At 38.4% G+C, this 21,105-nt stretch overlaps 1 protein-coding gene across 4 annotated transcripts in view; it reads left to right on the top strand.

Moving 5' to 3' along the window:
- PCYT1A (phosphate cytidylyltransferase 1A, choline) overlaps window positions 1–21,105 on the top strand; it is a 49,438-nt gene that overhangs the window by 1,822 nt on the left and 26,511 nt on the right. For 3 of the 4 annotated variants that reach the window (XM_070789146.1, XM_019957316.2, XM_070789133.1), the window contains exon 2: window positions 17,954–18,080. In XM_070789146.1, coding sequence (XP_070645247.1) covers window positions 17,964–18,080 — 117 coding nt within the window. In that variant the 5' untranslated portion in view covers window positions 17,954–17,963. Of the gene's footprint in view, window positions 1–1,181; window positions 1,208–17,953; window positions 18,081–21,105 lie in introns of all 4 variants that reach the window. The other variant, XM_070789139.1, reaches the window with a different exon arrangement.

Raw genomic sequence — 21,105 nt, 5'->3', positions numbered from 1 at the left:
ACTGGAAATGATACCATGCTGTGGATAATTCAGCTGATGTTTTCAGTTCAGTTCAGTCGCTCAATTGTGTCCGACTCTTTGTGACCCCATGAATCGCAGCATGCCAGGCCTCCTTGTCCATCACCATCTCCTAGAGTTCATTCAAACTCACGTCCATTGAGTCGGTGATGCCATCCAGCCATCTCATCCTCTGTCATCCCCTTTTCCTTCTGCCCCCAATCCCTCCCCAGCATCAGAGTCTTTTCCAATGGAGTCAACTCTTTGCATGAGGTGGCCAAAGTACTGGAGTTTCAGCTTTAGCATTATTCCTTCCAAAGAGCACCAGGGCTGATCTCCTTTAGAATGGACTGGTTGGATCTCCTTGCAGTCCAAGGGACTCTCAAGAGTCTTCTCCAACACCACAGTTCTAGCTTGGGTTTATTTCCTACTGATTCCCTTTCATGAGGTCTGTTAGTGATGCAGATGAAATTGAAGGAGTTTCACTACTTCTTCCTCTTTTACAGCCCTTTGTAGAAGGTGCTACTTGTTGATTGTGTCACTTAGTGTTTTTTAAAAATATATGTAATAGAAGAAGCTTGAGACAGTTTTGACTTACCAGACACTGTATTTATCTGATAACCTCATAGTCACTTCCACCCTTTATACACATATATACTGTGTCATAGTGGAAGAGATTTCAGAAAGATACTTAAATGGAAATCAGTTGGAAATGGTGAGGGATAGCCTTTTTTTGGCAGCACCAGTCTTAGTTGCAGCACAAGGGATCTTCAGTCTTCCTGTAGGATCTTTAGTTTTGGCTTTTGTGATCTAGTGCCCTGATCCAGCCGACTGCATTGGGAGTGTGGAGTCTTAGCCACTGGACCACCAGGGAAGTCCCAGGGAGAGCCTTTGTTTAGCTAAAAAATGGCTGTTTCTAGAATATTATATGTTTACTAGGCTTACATTCTATATAACTAAAAGGAGCTACTCAAGAATTTGTTCGTAGAACAGAATATACTACTTAAAGGTTACTCATCACCAAAGGGAAGACGTTTAGGCTTGGGGACTGCAGCACTGCCTCTGGGGTTATTTGTGTTTGCTGAATGAAATGATTCTTTTTGATTTGACCTGCTTTGTAAATTCCTTTTGGAAACCAATATAATGGCCTAATTGATTAAGAAAGAACATTATTCCTTCCTCAGCCTATGATGTCTTCTCTCATAAACAGGTGAGGTTTTATTTTTCTTGGGGATCTCCTCTTTGGATATGCGACTCCTTAAGGGGAATCTAGTCAGAGACTTGGATTCCTGGTGACTTTATCTGATGTTAACACTGACTTACTCTGTGACTATGGGAAGAATTATTGCTTTCTCTTGCTTTAGATTTCCTTACTGTGGTAGAGAAAGCTGTTCTTCCGGTTAAATAGCCCTTTAATAATCTGAAAAATATGCATACTAACCACATTTAGTATACAATCTCATGGAGTTTGTTAACCATCTGCCCTCATTCATGATTTTCCTATGGAGCTATCTAATCTGCAGGTTAGACATGATTCCCCTTGGGAGCTGAATAGCCTCTTCATGTTATAAACTCTGATTAATTTATGAAATAGTCATAGAAAAAGCAAGCACAATAATGATGGATAAGGACAAAATATCTAATAATAATTGTAATTCTCTTATGTTTTCCTTTCACAATATTTGCGTAACTCTCATCTGAAGCCAGATCTTCTGACTTTCCTAATAGAGATAAGTCCTCCTACTGAATCAAACAGAAGTTCTTACACTAACATTTATGTTCTCCTGAAATAGTTAGAAAGAATAAATTTTTGTTAAAGGCATGATTTAGGGGGAGTTTTTTTCAGTTAGAGAAATCCTAAAGTCAGGCTACTTCCCAATCATCACTGGACTGTGAGAGCTCCTTTTTATTCAAGATTGTGGCTGATTCTACATCTTTTACTTTTGTCTACATAAGTCACATTAGAAAATAATAGGAAGAAGAGAGTGTGAGCAGGGCTCAACTTTCTTGCTTATCTGCCTAGAGAGTAACTTCTAGCACTTCCTCTTTCCTAAGCTTAAACCTTTCTGTTTCTAGTCCTAAACTTCTCTTTTCACAATATTCCTGTCAAATGGGTACCTGAACTCATGTATGACATGTGATTTGTTAATTGTTTATGAATGGTTTGTGACAAAACTTAAATCCTAACTCCCTTCCTCTATAATTTAATCAGTAAATTCAGGGAATATACATTTTTACATACTTTATTTTGCAGTATATGCCAGGGCATCATTCTAGAAGGGAAAAAAAACAACAACAACAAAGCAACAGTGAGTCTCTCATGCATAATTGGCACTGTGTTAGGTTTGTTTACATACTTTATTAATATAAATAAGTTAATTTCCTATATTTTCCTGTTTGCAGATCATGTAAGTAGATAGATATATAGCAGGATTGGAGGGAGATTTGTTTGTTTTTCTGTCTTTTTTTTCCTCCCTTTCTGTTGGTAACTCTCTTGTTGAAAGTTTGAAGCTTTCTGCATTTGGAATAGAATGTCTGTCAGGGGAACCCATGGATTTGCTAGGCTGTTATATCACATTCACAGCTATTTGCAAGCCAGTTTGAAGTGAAGGCTGCTAAAAATAGTGATTTATAATCTTTGCTCTATATTAGAGAACAGAATGAGTGTTATGGCACTTAATAGAAACTGGGTGATTCTGGTTTGTTTGTTTGTTTGGCCCCTAGTCTTAATCTTTTTTGTTCCATGGAACACTTTGGCATTATGGTGAAACCTTGTGGACTCCTTTTTTTGATTAATGTTTTTATATGCAAAAAAGTACATAAATTATAAAGAAAACAAATTGTGTTGATATGTAATCAAAATATTTTTAAATGTGTGAAATAGCACATGTAGGTTTTATTAACACAGTAAATAAACTTTCTATCAGTGGGTCTTAAAACTATGATAATTTTTAAATGATCATGTGTTTAAATAGTATTTTAAGATATTTGTAACAAGTGTAATATCATATGAAAATATCTATGATTTTTATTGGTGACAAAGTCTATTTTACTAAGTCTACTATTACTGTTGTGGCTTACATTCATAATTGAAGGATGGTGGATTTTCCAGAGGCTAGTGAAAATCCCATGGACAGAGGAGCCTGGTGGGCTGCAGTCCATGGGGTCGCTAAGAGTCGAAAACAACTGAGGGACTTCCCTTCCACTTTTCACTTTCATGCATTGGAGAAGGAAATGGCAACCCACTCTAGTGTTCTTGCCTGGAGAATCCCAGGGACAGGGGAGCCTGGTGAGCTGCCGTCTATGGGGTCGCACAGAGTCGGACACGTCTGAAGCGACTTAGCAGCAGCAGCAGCAGTGAAAATAAAGATATACTTTTTTAAGTCTAAATCCCAGATTCCCTGAATCTGTCATAGACCCTGCCTTAGAGATGTAACCCAGTCTAGGGAGAACAAAATCTAAACACAGGGTTTACACACTGATTCTTTCAGTAGGATAATGGCAGAGCACATTGTTCAACTGTAAGAGCTATTACAAGTTTCTGGTTTTTGTTTTTTGTTTTTTTTTTTACAAGTTTCTGTTTTTTAGGATAGTCTCTGTCCTGAAATCCAACCCTCTGTGGTCAGGCCCAAGCACAAACTTTATTTTGGTCCATGACTAACCCAGAGTCTGACACAGAGTAAGTGCCCACTCAGTGTTTGTTGAATAAGTGTTTCTTTGGAGAAATTAGAGGGAAGAGATCAAGTTCAAAGCTTAGATCTTAGATTGTGGCCATTTACTGATCCTAAATATTGAGGAATAACATTGAGCCCTAACTTATAACTAATCTGTCTGTGCAGATAATGTTGTGAAATCACCTTTACATTTAGAATTTCCCAAAGCAGGCATTCTTTTGACTTATTCTATATTGTGTAGTTGGAGAAGGCAATGGCACCCATGCCAGTACTCTTGCCTGGAAAATCCCACGGATGGAGGAGCCTGGTGGGCTGCAGTCAGTGGAGTCACGAAGAGTTGGACACGACTGAGCGACTTCCCTTTCACTTTTCACTTTCATGCATTGGAGAAGGAAATGGCAACCCACTCCAGTGTTCTTGCCTGGAGAATCCCAGGGACGGGGGAGCCTGGTGAGCTGCCATCTATGGGGTCGCACAGAGTCGGACATGACTGAAGCGACTTAGCAGCAGCAGCAGCATATGGTGTAGTGATATATACTGGTTAGTGACGTTGTTACTGTTGTAGTTGCTGAGTGATGGCTGACTCTTTGCAATCCCATGGATGTTTTAGCATGCCAGGCTCCTTTGTCTTCCCCTGTCTCCTGGAGTTTCCTCAGATTTATATCTGTGGAGTCAGTGATGCTATCTAGCATCTCATCCACTATTGCCCACTTCTGCCCCTGCCTTCAGTCTTTCCCAGCATCAGGGTCTTTTCCAGTGAGTCAGCTCCTCATGTCAGGTGGCCAAAGTATTGGAGCTTCAGCTTCATCATCAGTCCTTCCAATGACTATTCAGGGTTGATTTCTTTTAGGATTGACTGGTTTGATCTCCCTGCAGTCTAAAGGGACTCTCAAGAGTCTTCTCCAGCACCACAATTCAAAAGCATGTGTTTTTCAATGCTCAGCCTTCTTTATGATACAATTCTCACATTCGTACAGGATTACTGGAAAAAGCCTTTTAATACTTTAAGTTAGCTTTTCTTCCAAGGAGCAAGCATCTACTAATTTTATGGTTAGTGACATAAATTGCAGTAATCCTGCATCAGAAAGTTATGGTATGCGAGGACTTCCTTGGCTAAGACTCCAAGCTCCCTAATTCAAGGGTCCCAGGTTTGATCCCTGATCAGGAAACTAGATCCCACATACTGCAACTAAGATCTGGTGCAGCCAAATAAATAGTTTGTTGTTTGTTTGTTTGTTTTTAAAGAAAGGTATGGTACAGTTTCTTGAAATAATTGTATTTCTAGCACTGTCCTCCACATTAGAACTGTTTACATAATCTAGGTAGAGTTTGCTACCAAATTATTAATAAAACTGATCTTGTTTTCATTTAGAATAGAGTTGGCAAACTTCTTAGGTAAAGGGCCTGATAGTAAATATTCAGCTCTGCGGATCATACATTCTCTGTTGCAACTACTCAACTCTGCAGTTGTAGCACAAAAATAGCCATAGGCAGTACATAAGTGAATGAGCATGGCTGTGTTTCAGTAAAACTTTAATTATAAAAACAGACTGTGGGCTATTTTTGACTTGTAAGCTGTAGTTTGCTGACCCTTGCTGTAGGAATTCTGCTAGTTCTTGAATCCAGCCCTTCCTCCCACTGTGGGCTAGATATATCCTCCCTCAAGCTTCAAAGATCTTTACACAAAGGGTGATGTGGCTGCACTGTTATCTGTGGGAAGGCCTGAGTGTACAGCAAATGACATGATTAATGCCAGCAGTGTTTGATGCACTTTAACCTAGAAGTTCATAGAGCTTGCCTCTTAGAGCACTACTTTATTAAATTCCACAGTGGTAGAAGCAGATAAAGATAACAAATATGAAGTATGCTTGCTCATTTAGCTTTGGAACTGGGCATTGGTATGCCAGTAGAAAATTGCTGTTATTGTTCAGTCACTCAGTTGTGTCTGACTCTTTGTGACCCCATGGGCTGCAGTGTGCCAGCCTTCCCTGTCCTTCACTATTTCCCAGAGTTTGCTCGAACTCATGTCCATTAAGTCGATAATGCCATCCAACCATCTCATCCTGAGTATAGGGTTGTATTGAGGGAAATTATTGTAGGCCCAGGGATGAGGGGAAGCAGGAATAGAAGGCAAAGGAAAAATTCTTGTCTCCTTTTTTTTTTTAATCAGATAGTTCCTATAGTACTCAGTCAAATTTGAGTTAGATTTTTGAAACTTGAAGAGTATATATGATTGCAGCTTTTGCTACTTAGGTTGTTGCATAGCTTAAGAAGCAGTGTCCATCTCCTCTTTCACCCTGGGATGCTTAGTAAATCTACCAGCAATAAGGAAGTAGAATAGAAGGGGATTGAGTAGGAGTTTCTAAAACTACACTTCCAGGAGACTTTCATCTTTAAAACACTAGCACATGCATACCAGCACCCAGATATTGTCTCCTTCAAGACATTCATGTTGGAAAAACACTTGATTAGACTTATCCTCCATATCTCCGTCCTGCCACCCCTTCCCGCTGACACACATTTCCACTTCTTTTGTGTGCTTCCTTAATAGCAGAGTTGATCTGTCCAAGCAGGCATCTACTGGAACACTGAGGAACAAGGCTAGCAGTGTGTACTGGGAGGTGAGTCAGCAGAAATGGAGCCAGATTTTGTGAATCTGGGTAAAAATCACAGGAGCAGATACTACATCCTGTATCTTGAAAGCAGTTTGGAGACACTAAGGCACTTACTAGCCAGGGTGGTGGTAGTGTGGGTATTTATGTCCATATTTAGATTCTGTGTTTGAATGGGGAATTTGAGTGACTAAGATGAAGTGACTTATCTAAGGACTGAATATGTAGCAGTGTTGGAAAAATTACAAATGCTGCATTTTAAATGCCAGCTCTATTTTCCTCTTTTTTGTTACAGCTTCTTTTGACATAGAAGCTTTTGGGAAGGATAAACAGCTAAGGAAATAGGTTTTGGCCTACCCTTTTGGGCTCAAGAGGGAGGCACTGTATTTTGTCTCCAGCTGTTTTCATTCTGACTTAGATGAATTAATATGCGTGGTGTGGCTGGAAACCAGGATCTACCTGCAAATTATTAGGCAATCTCCTGCTCCCCATCCTCATTTTGCTCTTGTACTGCATTGGCTCTGAGGAGGTGCCGTGTTCCCCCAGCCCTACTACCCACTGTCAAGTAGATACTAAGGCAGCCACTGTGTGTGTGTGCTTTCACTCTGGAATGTAGATATTTAAAGTCTCCTTTTCCGGGGACATCACTCACTTTTACTTGAATAGCATTGCTGCTGCTAAGTCACTTCAGTCGTATCCAACTCTGTGTGACCCCATAGACGGCAGCCCACCAGGCTCCCCCGTCCCTGGGATTCTCCAGGCAAGAACACTGGAGTGAGTTGCCATTTCCTTCTCCAATGCATGAAAGTGAAAAGTGAAAGGGAAGCCGCTCAGTCGTGTCCCACTCTTCGCAACCCCATGGACTGCAGCCCACCAGGCTCCTCCGTCCATGGGATTTTCCAGGCAAGAGTACTGGAGTGGGGTGCCATTTGATTACAAAGGGGCAGTTATCATAAACAGAGAGTTTGGGAAGTATTGTTCCTCATTGTTGGAGATATTCAGTGATTACTGGGCAGTTGTGAGTATAATAAAGGTGGTATAGTTTTAGGTAAAGCTAAGTTTCAGTATAATGAATTAAAAAGCCAGCATGTATTTGCTACCCTCAGTACACTCTCATCCTCCACATACCTTTTCTCGATATGTTCTGGCAAATTCAATATGTTCTATTGTTCCAATAAAGTTCCAATAAAGTCTATTGGAACTTTAGGGAAACTGGGGGTAATTTTTTTCATCAGTTTAGGCACTAGTTATTAAATTTTTCTATATACTTTCAAGGTGTGTAAGTTAGTAGATATGAGGAACATGGAGATGATCTAAGAGAGCCAGTGAAAAATGAAAAACATGGCAACCTATAAAGTCAAAGTTTAAAAATAGTTTTAGTAATAGTTCTAGAGGAAAGGCATGACAATTAATCTCTTTATAATTTCTGAATTCTTTTAGGCTAATTGTTATGGAATGTCTGGGGTCTTGGTGTTTTCTACCTCCTAAAACAGTGGAAAGATATAGAAGTATTTTACATTATAAAACAAAAAATATTAGTTGTATTTGTTCTAAATCCAAAGGATCTTTAGCCTTCAGTTTGTCTGATGCATCATCTTCAGTTTAAAGTATAGTGTAGAATACAGGATAGGACACAAAAGTCATCTTTGGGAAATAAAAGAACTATGTGTAAACAGATAAGGAAAAATACTTCTGACAGGATGAGAGCTTTATTTTACCATCTTTGATACACTTCTAAATTGACAAGTATTTGACATCTTTCCATCAAAACAAAATACTGTGTAGTGTTTTTCAAAATTTCAAAGGAGTTTTTTTTTTTAATTTATTCAAATAGTTATTGAGCATCTGCTGTGTGCTAGGGCTTATTGCCAGGTATTGGATGCATCAATTATGATTTTGTGGTTCTAAGTGATAAGAAACCCAGCTTACCTGAGTTTCAGCAAAAAGGAAGTTCATTGGATGGCAGAATTAGGCAATTCAGGATCTGGCTTCTCTCCATCATCATTGCTTTCTCTGTGTTGTCTACTTTGAGAAAGACTCTTCCTGGTTATAGGATGACCGCTAGATTGTCATAGATGGTTCCTAGAGTTGTGTCTCCAGGTTTAAATTCACAAATCTTTGTCCAACCATTCCCATCTGACAAGACCTGGGATTCACTCTGATTGGACTATCTTAGGTCACCTTTCACTTCCTTTCCCACCTGCCTCTTCCCCAGTCTGTGGCCTGGGAGAGTGATGTGCTAATTGGTTCAGGTTAGGCATGTGGTATCTGATGGCATGTGGTATGAAGGGTGGTATGAAGGGTGAAGATCACACAGGCCAAATGATACTGACTCTCCAAATGAAAATGGTCCCTGTCCAGAGCAGGAGATTGCACAGTGGAAAGACAAACAACATTTGGGAGTTTGTTTTCTAATCTCTCATTTGATCTTTACCATAACTTAGAAATTAAGTACGTTTTATTAGAAAGTTCCTTAATCTCATGAAGAATCTCTTAGGGTCAATGCATTCACCTTAACTTAGAGTTAAGGTACAAGGAGGAGCTAAAAAATATTTTTTTGGCCAAAGTTTTTTTTTTTTTTTGGCCAGGCCACATGATTTGTGGGATTTTAGTTTCTTGACCAGGGATCGAACCTGTGCTCCCTGCAGCAGACGCATGAATCCTAACCACTGAACCGCCAGGAAGTCCCTGGGAGCAGCTAGAATGAACTCCCCTTACAGGTGTTATGATTCCTGTAGTGCATCCTCTACTGTTATACTGTAGCCCAAACCAAAACCTAAGTAGTCTGTCAGTGATATGCCCAGTAAGAAGGAGTTCAGTCTTTATGAAAGGTGAAATTAAATTCCTGCCTGGCACAGTGTAGTGCATGGCCAAGGTGGAAGAAGTGTTTTTGCTTAAATTCAGGTATGACCATTTTGTACACTAGGTAACATAATGTTGTCATTAAGTGCACAGATCTAGAGCCAGAATGCCTTCGTTCAAATCCTGTTTTTGCCCTGTCCCAGACGCGTCATCTCAGTCAAGTCATTTAACCCAGCTGTGCCTCAATTTCTTCATCTGCAAAATAGAGTTAATAATATTATCTACCTCATAAGATTGTTGTTATTTGATATATACAAAAGGTTTAGGGAGTTCCCTGGTGGTCCACTGGCTTAGACTTCATGCTCCTAATGGAGGGGGCCCAGGTTCAATCCATGGTAAGGGAACTATAGGTCCCACATGCTGCAAGAGTTCATAAGCCACAACTAAGAGATCCCACATGCTGCAGTGGAGATCAAAGATTCTATGTACTGCAACTAAATAAATAAAAAATATTTTAAAGATATATAATATATGCAAAAGGTTTATAACTTTCTGGCACATAGAAAGTACTCTGTGTTAGTTTTGAATGCATGCATGCTAAGTCACTTCCATCATATCCTACTCTTTGTGACCTATGGACCATATCCCTCCAGGCTCCTCAGTCCATGGGATTCTCCAAGCAAGAATACTGGAGTGTGTTGGCATTCCCTTCTCCAGGGGATTTCCCCAACCCAGGGATCGAACCCATGTCTCTTAGGTCTCCTACATTGGCAGGCGAGTTCTTTACAACTAACACCACCTGGGAAGTCCGAATTAGCTATAATTTTTATCATCACTATTATCATCATAATCTTTGGGACAGTGATAGAGAAATGTGGATTATGTGATAGTACAATGAAACAGGTTTATGTCTGATCGAATACTGTAATCATTACTGTAATAATTACTGTAACCATTACAGTCTATTACTGTAATCACTAAGAATTCTAAATATATTTTTTATTCTGTTTTCTGAAGGTAAACTCTTGTGTATTTTATATTGTACTAATGTAGAGTATTATGAGTGAATCTCAGTGAGAAAGGGTTCTAGTGGTATGTTACATTGGTATATGGTGACATCTATTCTGATCAGTATTTTCGGTACTAATGTGGATGGAGACATAAAAACCATGCTTTTCAAGTTTATAGATTACATAAAATTGTGACTGCAAAGTGATAGATGGCAGTCACAATTTGAAATTATTTTAACAGATTAGAACAAACAGATCAATCAAGATGGACTTTTGTAAAGCAATTATCCTTCAATTAAAAAATTTTTTTAAAGATAGACTTTAACAGGATTATGACCAATAAAATGAATAAGCATATTTCTGTACATTCTTTGCTTGAATGACCTGGTATGCTAAAATGAAATGCCTCCTAAGGTCACCTAGTCCCTTTTCAGATACTCTCATTCCTCAAAAGTATTTTATTATGTTTAGTTAAAATTTGTGTCTCTGCATCTTCCAACTAGTGATTCATTTTCTATTATCTAGAGTGTCACAGAGTAAGTGTCTGCCCTATTCAACATGACAGGCATTCAGATATTTAGAGACAGGTATTAGGTACCTTCTTGTATAGTAAGTACAGTGTCATATTTTACCATATACTATAGTGGTTAAGAATATGTAGCCTGCAGCCAGGCTGACTGAATTTGATTCCTAGCACCACTTACTAGTTGTGTGACTTTTATTTTCTGTACCTCAAATTCAATAGTGATAAAAATAATACATGTATGTCAGAGGATTGTGAATGTTAAGAGAGTTTTAATATTTTAAGAAATTTTTGACATACAGGTGTTACATAAATGCTGACAGTAGTAGTAATAATATTTTTTTCTTCATCATTGCTTTACATCAGACTCTAGAAGAGTTCTTGCTACAACAATGATTCTTTAATGGGGTAGGGATAGAATGGGGAAGATGCAGTGAGCATACCTCGTTTTATCATAATTTTACATGAAAAGTACACTTTTCACAGTTGTAATCATGGAGAAAAACTTGACAAAATCTTTTGACTATAGAGGATATGTAGGAAATAGACAAAGGCAGATGATGGCAACTACTACTACTATGAAATAATAATAGTAGCTGATGTTTACAAAGTAATGCTCAAAATTCTCCAAGCCAGGCTTCAGCAATATGTGAACCATGAACTTCCAAATGTTCAAGCTGGTTTTAGAAAAGGCAGAGGAAACAGAGATCAAATTGCCAACATCCACTGGATCATGGAAAAAGCAAGAGAGTTCCAGAAAAACATCTATTTCTGCTTTATTGACTATGCCAAAGCCTTTGACTATGTAGATCACAATGAACTGAGGAAAATTCTGAAAGAGATGGGAATACCAGACCACCTGACCTGCCTCTTGAGAAACCTGTGTGCAGGTCAGGAAGCAACAGTTAGAACTGGACATGGAACAACAGACTGGTTCCAAATAGGAAAAGGAGTACATCAAGGCTGTATATTGTCACCCTACTTATTTAACTTATATGCAGAGTACATCATGAGAAATGCTGAGCTGGATGAAGCACAAGCTGGAATCAAGACTGCCGGGAGAAATATCAATAACCTCAGATATGCAGATGACACCACCCTTATGGCAAAAAGTGAAGAAGAACTAAGGAGCCTCTTGATGAAAGTGAAAGTAGAGAGTGAAAAAGTTGGCTTAAAGCTCAACGTTTAGAAAATGAAGATCATGGCATCTGGTCCCATCACTTCCTGGCAAGTGGATGGGGAAACAGTGGAAACAGTGGCTGACTTTATTTTTCTGGGCTCCAAAATCACTGCAGATGGTGATTGTAGCTGTGAAATTAAAAGACGCTTACTCCTTAAAGGAAAGTTATGACCAACCTAGACAGCATATTCAAAAGCAGAGACATTACTTTGCCAACAAAGATCTGTCTAGTCAAGGCTATGGATTTTCCAGTGGTCTTGTATGGATGTGAGAGTTGGACTATAAAGAAAGCTGAGCGCTGAAGAATTGATGCTTTTGAACTGTGGTGTTGGAGAAGATTCTTGAGGGTCCCTTGGGCTGCAAGGAGATCCAGCCAGTCCATCCTAAAGATCAGTCCTGGGTGTTCATTGGAAGGACTGATGTTGAAGCTGTAACTCCAATACTTTGGCCACATGATGTGAAGAACTGACTCATTGGAAAAGACCCTGATGCTGGGAAAGATTGAGGGCAGGAGGAGAAGGGGACGACAGAGGATGAGATGGTTGGATGGTTTCACCGACTCAGTGGACATGGGTTTGGGTGGACTCTGGGAGTTGGTGATGGACAGGGAGGCCTGGAGTGCTGAGGTTCATGGGGTCGCAAAGAGTCAGACACGACTGAGCGACTGAACTGAACTGATGTTTACAAGCACATACTGTATACACAGACATTGAGCTAAGGCTTTACATAGATTATTCCTTTTAAACCTAATCTGTTAGATGATGAAACTAAGACTTGGAGAGATAAAGAATTTGGCAAAATTTTCATGGCTAGTGATAGAAATGGACTTCATACTTACATAATATGATTTTAGTGTCTCATCTCTTTTTAATTAAAGGTTAAAGATTTTTACTTTTCTCAAAATGGAACATGAATAAAAAACTATTGAGAAACACTGCCTTAGACATTTGGTTAGAGGTGTTTATATAAGGCAGATGGAGAGATTTTATTGAATGTATTTGCTCAACTGAAATACAGGTAAAATATGTTAGTATTACTATTATTTACCAATGGGCTTTGTAATGTGTCAATACTAATACTAATGGTTGCCTTCATTCTTACTTTGTTCATAAATTTTACATTAGCTTTAAATAACTAGTCAGATATCCTTTCTCCTGCTTCAGGTTCTCTCTCTGATATTTTATGTGTGATTTTTTAAATCTAGTGGAATAGATTCAGTGTCACAGTACGTAGTGACCTCAGATATCAGTTTGACTTTAAAATATCTTTAGAACTTCCCTAGTGGTGCATTGGTTATGAATCCACCTGTCAGTGCAGGGGACATGGGTTTGATCCCTGGTCCACGAAGATTCCACGTGCCGCACTCAGGACAACTAAGCCTGTGTGCCACAATCGCTGAGCCCACGTGCTCTAGAGCCCTTGCTCTGCAACAAGAGAAGCCACCACAATGAGAAGCCTGTGTACCACAACTAGAGAAAGCCCTTGCACAGCAACAAAAACCCAGCACAATCAAAAGGAAACCAAAAAAAAGACTGGATGTCTTAAACAACAGAAATTTTTAAATACTTTAAAATCACAATGGCGGTATTTACCTCCTTTGCTTCTTTCTAATGTGGTGATATCTACCATGTGTTTGGCTGGTTAAGTTAAATCATACAACTTAATCATACAACATGATTCAGTACTTCAAGAATTAAGCAGTTAAAAGCAAAGCAGAATTTCTGTTATGTATATTTTACCACAATGTAAACAAAACAAACAAACAAAAAGCAAAGCAAAATCAGAGTGGGGAGGGAGAGATGGATTATAAAGTGGTATGAGGAAACGAGAGTGAATGATATGTTTATCCTAATTTTGATGATTTCACAAGGGTATAATGTTGAAACTCATTAAATTATACGCTTTAAGTATACATTTATTGTATGTCAATTATACATCATTCAGTAAAGCTGAAAAAATATAGCCCACATATCCCCTCCACCCCCAACCCCTGCACACACAGAGCAAAGACTTCTGAGAAGTTCCGATAAACATGTCTTTGGATGTGTTAAGTATTTTTCTATTAAACTTTAAGAGATTTTAACTTGAAGTCATGGAAAGTAACTGGTGAGAATATGGCATGACATTTATCCCCTTGATTTATTATGGCATCCTTAAAACTCTACTTTGTAACATGAAGGAAATGTACAGGTGACTTAAATGCCACCTATTTGTAATGTCAGAAGAGAGAGGAACAGAGAAATAAAAAAATTTTTTATTGCTTAAGTTGAAAGCTTGTCAGGAAATCCTAGTAAAACTTTTCCGACAGGAAAGATCTGTACAGCTGGCAAATCAGGCAGCTTTGGAATCAGGCCAATAACCATGTTAGTTCTATTTGATTGGTCCTTGGACCTTGCTACTTTCAGTATCTGACCTTTTTATTTCACTGTTCATTTAGGCTGGTCTGACTTAAGCTTGCAAAAACTTAAGGAACCTATGCTATGGAAAGAATGTTCTTAATTGAAAGAAGAAGCAGCAGTAATGATGAGACAGTTTCTGTTACTAACAATTTGTGGATTTCTGGGAGACAGCATTCTGGTTTTCCCACTTACTAGCTGTGTGACCTCTGAATAGGTTGCTTAACCTCCCTGATCCTTAGTTTTCTCACTTGTATATTGGAACTAAAAATACCTGCTTCTCAGGTTATGTGGGTTAAATGAGAATAATGTATATAAAGTACCCAGCACAGTGCCTGTCACTGGTAATATTGAAGAAAAATAGTCATTATTATGATTGTTACTGTTACTATCTTACCTCCTTGCAACACATTTAGATTGCTAACACATACTTCTTAGAATATATGTATCATCTACACTGATTCAGAGTTAGGAAGGAGAGAGAATCTATTTTTAGAGATCCCAAAAGACAACCTTTGATGAGGGCCTGTCTGTTTAGAAAATGATTATTGGACATTAAAAAAAAAATACATTTATTAGGCTTATATTAGGTCTTAGTTGTGGCATGCGGGGTCTTCGTTGCAGTCCGTGGGCTTCTCTTGTTGAGGCCCTTGGCCTTAGTAGTTGGCTGCTCCAGCTTAGTTGCCCCGTGGCATGTGCGATCTTAATTCCCCAACCAGGGATCAAACACTCTTCCCCTCCATTGGAAGGCGGATTCTTAAGCACTGGACCACTAGGCAAGTCCCCAAGCATGTTTAAAAGTAAACTTTTTACCTTGAAAAAAAAAAAGTAAAACTTTCAAAAAAGGAATATTAAAATGAAGCCCTTTATGACCCACTAAGTTTCATTTGGGCTTCCTTGGCTCAGCATAAGAATCCACCTGCAGTGCAGGAGACGCAGGAGACATGGGGAAGATCCCTGGGTGGGAAAGATACCCTGGAGGAGGGCATGGTAACCCACTCCAGTATTCTTGCCTGGAGAATCCCATGGACAGAGGAACTTGGTGGGCTACAGTCCATAGGATTGCAAAGAGTCGGACATAACTGAAGCGACTGAGCATGCACTCACACAGCTTCATACATTGATGAAATTTTGCCATATCTGCTTTACCTTTTTGTATGTAATATAAATTTTTTTTCTTTTCTTTTTTTGCCAAGGATAAGTTGCAATGATCAGAGATCATAACCCTTTGTCCCTAGATACTTCAGCATTAAAAAAAAGGACAGTCTTTTACGTAACAGTGTAATTATCAACTTCAGGAAGTTTATTTTAACATTGATACATACTATTATCTGATACAACCAATATTTTAATTTTACTGGTTGTTCTAATAACTATCTTTTATAATGATTTCTCCCCCAGTCTAGAATTATGCATTACATTTAGTTGTCATTTCTTTGGTCTTTTAACCTGAAACAGTCCTTCAGCCTTTCATTGTTTTTCATGATTGACATTTTTTTTGAAGAATACAGGCTTGTTTTGTAGAGGTTTGTCTAATTGTTGAGGTTTGTCTAATTGTTCCTCATAAGTACATAGGTTATGTGTTTTTGGCAGATAATATGACCCCAGTGCCTTGTATCAGGAAGCATTATTGGTGATGTTAATTAGCTTTAATTATTTAGGTAAGAGTTTTTTGTGTGTTTTTTTTTTTCACTTTAAAGGTAACTCGCTTTACTTTGTAATTAATAAGTCATTGATGGAGAGAGAGTTTGAAACTGTGTAAACTCCTGTTCCCAAACAAAATTTCCCCCAGTGGTTTTAGAAAATGTGGTTTCCTCACATTGATTGAAGAAGTCTGCTTGAGAAAATAGCTTTTACTGTAAAAATTATAATACATTGTACACAATACATACTCAGTATTATTGACTGCCTGATCTTTGAGCTACCTGACACCATTTGCTGATTATATTTCTCATAATGGATTTTGTCTGCCTACTCTGAGAATTTAACAGATATTTGCAGCAAAATCTTGTTTGCAAATTAGAAACGGTCATTAATTGGACTGATCAGGCATTCTTAGCAGACCACTCAGATCAGTGAGATGAGAGTAGTAAATCTGAATTCTCGGTATTTCAAAAGAATAATTAATAGCAATCATGAAAATCACTCATCATCATCACTGGAAAAGCTTACTAAGTATATAATTCTCTTCTTCCTTTTTATTTTAATTTGTGATGAAAGGACATTTGAATTTGAATATGTGATGAAAGGAAGTTTCTGGGTGGTATTCATCTTTCACTTTAGACTCTGACATTTTTTTCATATCAGGCTAATACTTAGCCATGACTCATGTTTCTTGTAGATCTTGTCACATTGCTCTTTGGAATTTAGCCAAAGGAAAGAAAATAAGGCACGATTGCAATTGTTTAAATAAATATCTTATTCAGGAGGGCTTATTAGAGGCAGAGAGACAGAGTAGAAAGTCCTCATTCTGTCTAGTATTTTGTTTTGTTTACCACTTGTGTTCTGAGGATCTTTTTTCCATCTGTCATTATATCTTGGACAGAGGTGGCAGTTGATCATTGAAGTTCCTCTCTCTCTCTAATTCCTGGCTGATACCTAAAATTTTATCATTATCAAGAAATAAATTTAATTGTAAAAATTATGTCACCTAAACATAAAACAATGGCAACCCACTCCAATATTCTTGCTTGGAGACTCCCAGGGACGGGGGAGCCTGGTGGGCTGCTGTCTATGGGGTCGTACAAAGTCGGACATGACTGAAGCGACTTAGCAGCAGCAGCAGCAAACATAAAACATCAAATATTCAGAACTTTTCTGTAATAGTTGCTAAATGTTTTCTTTTAAATGAGACAACAATAAATAAATTTTCCTTGGGGGAAGAAGCCTGGGTGGGGTTTTAGTAGTTGGGGATTGTGAACAAGTTTAAGGTGCTAAGGCTCTCAAAGAGGACAGGGAAATGAGTATTGAAAAAGGAAAAGGAAAGACATTTAAAAGATACAAGTATGTTTGTTGTTTAGTTTCTAAGTTGTGTCTGACTCTGAGACCCCCCTGGGCTGTAACAGCTTGCCAAGCTCCCCTATCGCTATCCGTGGGATTCCCCAGTCAGGAATACGGGGGTGGGTTGCCATTTCCTTCTCTAGGCATCTTCCCAAACCAAGGATCAAACCTGAGTCTCCTGCATTAGCAGGCAGATTATTTACTGCTGAGCTACCAGAGAAGCTCACAAATATACTTACTCTACAATTTTCATACCTCTAACTCTGGACAAGTAGTCTTTGAAATATACAGAGCATTTAGAATTAAGAAATCCAGACTTTGTTAACCAGTAATTGCTGATGGCCAAATTTTTTTCTTTTTTAAAAAAGACTCTTTCTCCATCTGTACCAAAGACATACCTTTCACATTTCCTTGCACCTGTAAGACCTCTAGGTGTCCTAGGGATGTGATGCAAGAGTAGTGAAAGTCTGTATAACTAACTTTCTCAGCCAAGTTCTTCCAGTGTTTTGCATGCAGTCAGGGTATGAAATAAATAGTTAGTATTGTTTGTGCAGTAATTTCCAAGCTCCAGATGATTAATTGTGGCCATTGTTCCACAGAGAGGCATTTCAGTGTTTCTACTAGAGCCTGGTTTTTGTGACGCTTTGCTCTTTTTTATCAGATGCGTTTGGTTCATCTTTGTGAAGTGTGTGCTTTTCCCTGTCATTGAGAAATTTTCTCCCCAGTGAGAAAAAAATTCTTTTCACTTTCTATGACCAGTTAAAAGAAGATGGATACACAGAATTCAGCCAAAGTCAACACAAGGAAGAGGAGGAAAGAGACACCTGGACCCAATGGGGCAACAGAAGAAGATGGAATTCCTTCAAAAATGCCACGCTGTGCAATTGTAAGTAAGGAAGAGATTTCTTTTTGAACTCTTAACCTTGCAGGGGGAAGGTAGAAAGTGATATAACACTGATGATATCAACATTACTTCTTATCAAGTCTTCTTAAATAATGGAAAGAATGAACAGTAAGTGTGAATAGTGACTTTCCAACAGTTGTTGGAAATCTTATGCAGATTATAATTCAGAGTTCAGTTGTAAGAACTTTACACTGGAATTGAAAAAAGAATTTTAGGAAAACTTGGAGTTTGTATGTATATTAGGCAAAAAAATGATAAAATTCAAAGTAATGAAATAGAGAAATTGTAGCCCCAGGCAGTGATCTGATCTTGGTATCATCTCTTGTTTAGTTTTCTGTGTCTTACTGTCTTTTCTGTTATATCACTGCTCCACTCCATTACTAATTATATCTTAGATAAGAACCTTTTTCTACTACTGCCTACCTTATGTTCCTTTATCTCTGAAGTGTTATCTTTGTATTTCCTAACCACTTACAAACATTTGATGAAAGACTGCTTTCCAAACTCTTGATCCTGTCTCAGGTTGGTACCCTTCCTGAAACTTCCCCTGGAAAGCATATCAAAGAATATTTATAGATAATTGGAGTTATTATTGGTACACAGTGTTATGAAATCCATGTTTTAAAATCCCAGTAACAGAATCACATGTTTCTGTATTTTTGTACCTATATTAACCACTAGCCATTGATCAAACTGCAGTTTCCACTGGTTACTTTTGGAGCTTCATAACCCAGAAGGAAAAACATTTCTACTCTGACATAAGTAACAGTTGTTCCAAGCCAATATACTATCTTGAGCAGTAAAAGCAACTGGACTTCACAAATGGGAGGTTTATGCTCCAGGACTGATGTTAATGATGATGCTGAGGGCAAGTGTGTTCATTTCCTGTTTCTCTGTAACAAATAACCACAAATTTAATGAATGGTGTAAAACAATACAGATATATTATCTTATAGTTTTGGGGATTAGAAGTTTGAAATGGGTCTCAGAAAGCCAAAGTCAAGTGTTGGTAGGGCTGGAGGTTCTAGGGGAGAACTGTTTCCTTATATTTTCCAGCTTCTAGAGGTTGCCCATATTGCTTTGCTCAGGGGACCAGCTAGCAGTCACAACACTCTGACCACTGCTTTTGTCATCACATCTCCTTCTGAATCTCCTGCCTCTTTCTTTCACTTGTAAAGACTTGTGATTACATTGGATGGACATACTTAGCTATTCCAGGACAATCTATCTCAAAATCCTTTAATCACATTTGCAAAGCCCATGTTGCCATGTAAGATAGCATAGTCACAGGTTCGAGAACATAAGATGTACACATCCTTAGGAGAACATTATTCTTTATACCACAGCAGCTAAACTCAGAAAATGACTCAGCAGTCAACAAAACAGGGCATTGTTAATTTCTGAATGTTTCTTAGAGAATTCAGGTTTAGGAGATGGTGGCATCTCCTAATGGTGGCAGGTAGGCACAAATTCAGCATTCTCACTTGTAGTAAGGACAAGCTATAACCAAGAAGGTAATACTCTGAGCTGATCACCGTAGCCAGGAATAGACCTAAGAAGATGAATCTTAGTGGAATGGGCTCTGAGAAGAGTTAAATCTCTTGGTTTTTAGAATCTGAAGAATCTCAGTGTTTTTAGTTACTCTGCTTCATATATTCATGTCACAAATCAGTAATGGCTTGCTACCTATTTCACGTTCCTCTCTTGTATACACTGGCTATTTATCAAGGGCTGATGAGCAAAGATTCACTCACCCAAGAGGCTGGACTGACTCTAATGAGGAGTATCTGCTAAATAAACTTGTGTGTAATCTCTGCTGTACACATATGCTTTCTATCTCTGAATCTCTTTCAACTCTGTAGAAAAAACAAGATTTTTTTTCTTTACTGAGATCACAAATCTACCCATTTAAACTGTACAACTCAATGGTTTTTAATATATTCATAGAGTTGTGCTACCATCACCACAACCAATTTTAGAATATTCTTATCCCTAAAATAAGCCCCATACCCATTAACAGTCACTTCCCATTTCCTCCCAAGCTCTCACCTCTAGAAACCACTAATCTACATTATTCCTATAGATTTGCCTATTCTGGACATTGCAGATAAATGGCAATACACAATAGCTGGTCTTTTGTGGCTGGCTTATTTTACTGAATGTGTTTTCACGATTCGTTAATGTGGCATATTCAGTACTTAATTTGTTTTTATTGACAAGTAACATTCCATTGTAAATCACATACTACATTTTATTTATTCTCTCATTAGTTGATATTTGGGTTGAACAAACAAGATTTTATGACATACTTACATTGTGCCTGCATGGCAGTGGTTACTGGGAGGAGAGATGTGAACATAATATAGAGCTCTGTAACTCAGATCTCAACTAGTTTTTTAAAAAAGTGCTTTCCTTGAGAGCAGGGCAAGGAATAGGATGTGTCACCAAGTATTTGGTAGCTGGGTTTGTAGGTCATGATAGAATGGATATAAAGGAGAGAAAAGAATTAAGGAGGAAAAATTAAAGGATAACTTTATGGCTAGTTTGTCTTAAAGTATAAAGAATTTGTGCTTCTGGGTGGCTCAGTGATAAAGAATCCGCCTGCCAAGCAGGAGACGTGGGTTTGATCCCTGGGTCAGAAGATTCCCTGGAGAAGGAAATGGCAACTCCAGTATTCTTGCCTGGGAAATCCATGGACAAAGGAGCCTGGTGGGCTACAGTCCGTGGGATTGCAAAAGGGTTGGACATGGCTTAGCCACTAAACAACAACAACAGTCAGGAGAAAGTTTTTATGAAAGCAATATTGCATTTAGAAGTTCTTTCATAATTTGGAGGATAATGATGATCATTTTAAGTTTTAATTTTTAGTTATAATACTATTAGTTATAGTATTATACTATAGTAGTATATACTGCTGGGCTTCCCAGGTAGCACTACTGGGAAAGAATCCGCTTGACAATGCAGGAGACATGAGACGCGGGTTTGATCCCTGAGTTGGGAAGATACC

This window comes from Bos indicus, chromosome 1 (genome assembly GCF_029378745.1).
Source record: "Bos indicus isolate NIAB-ARS_2022 breed Sahiwal x Tharparkar chromosome 1, NIAB-ARS_B.indTharparkar_mat_pri_1.0, whole genome shotgun sequence".
NCBI classification, from domain to species: Eukaryota; Metazoa; Chordata; class Mammalia; order Artiodactyla; family Bovidae; genus Bos; species Bos indicus.
The sequence above is the reverse complement of the archived record's forward strand: the minus strand, read 5'-3'. Positions and strand labels throughout refer to the sequence as shown.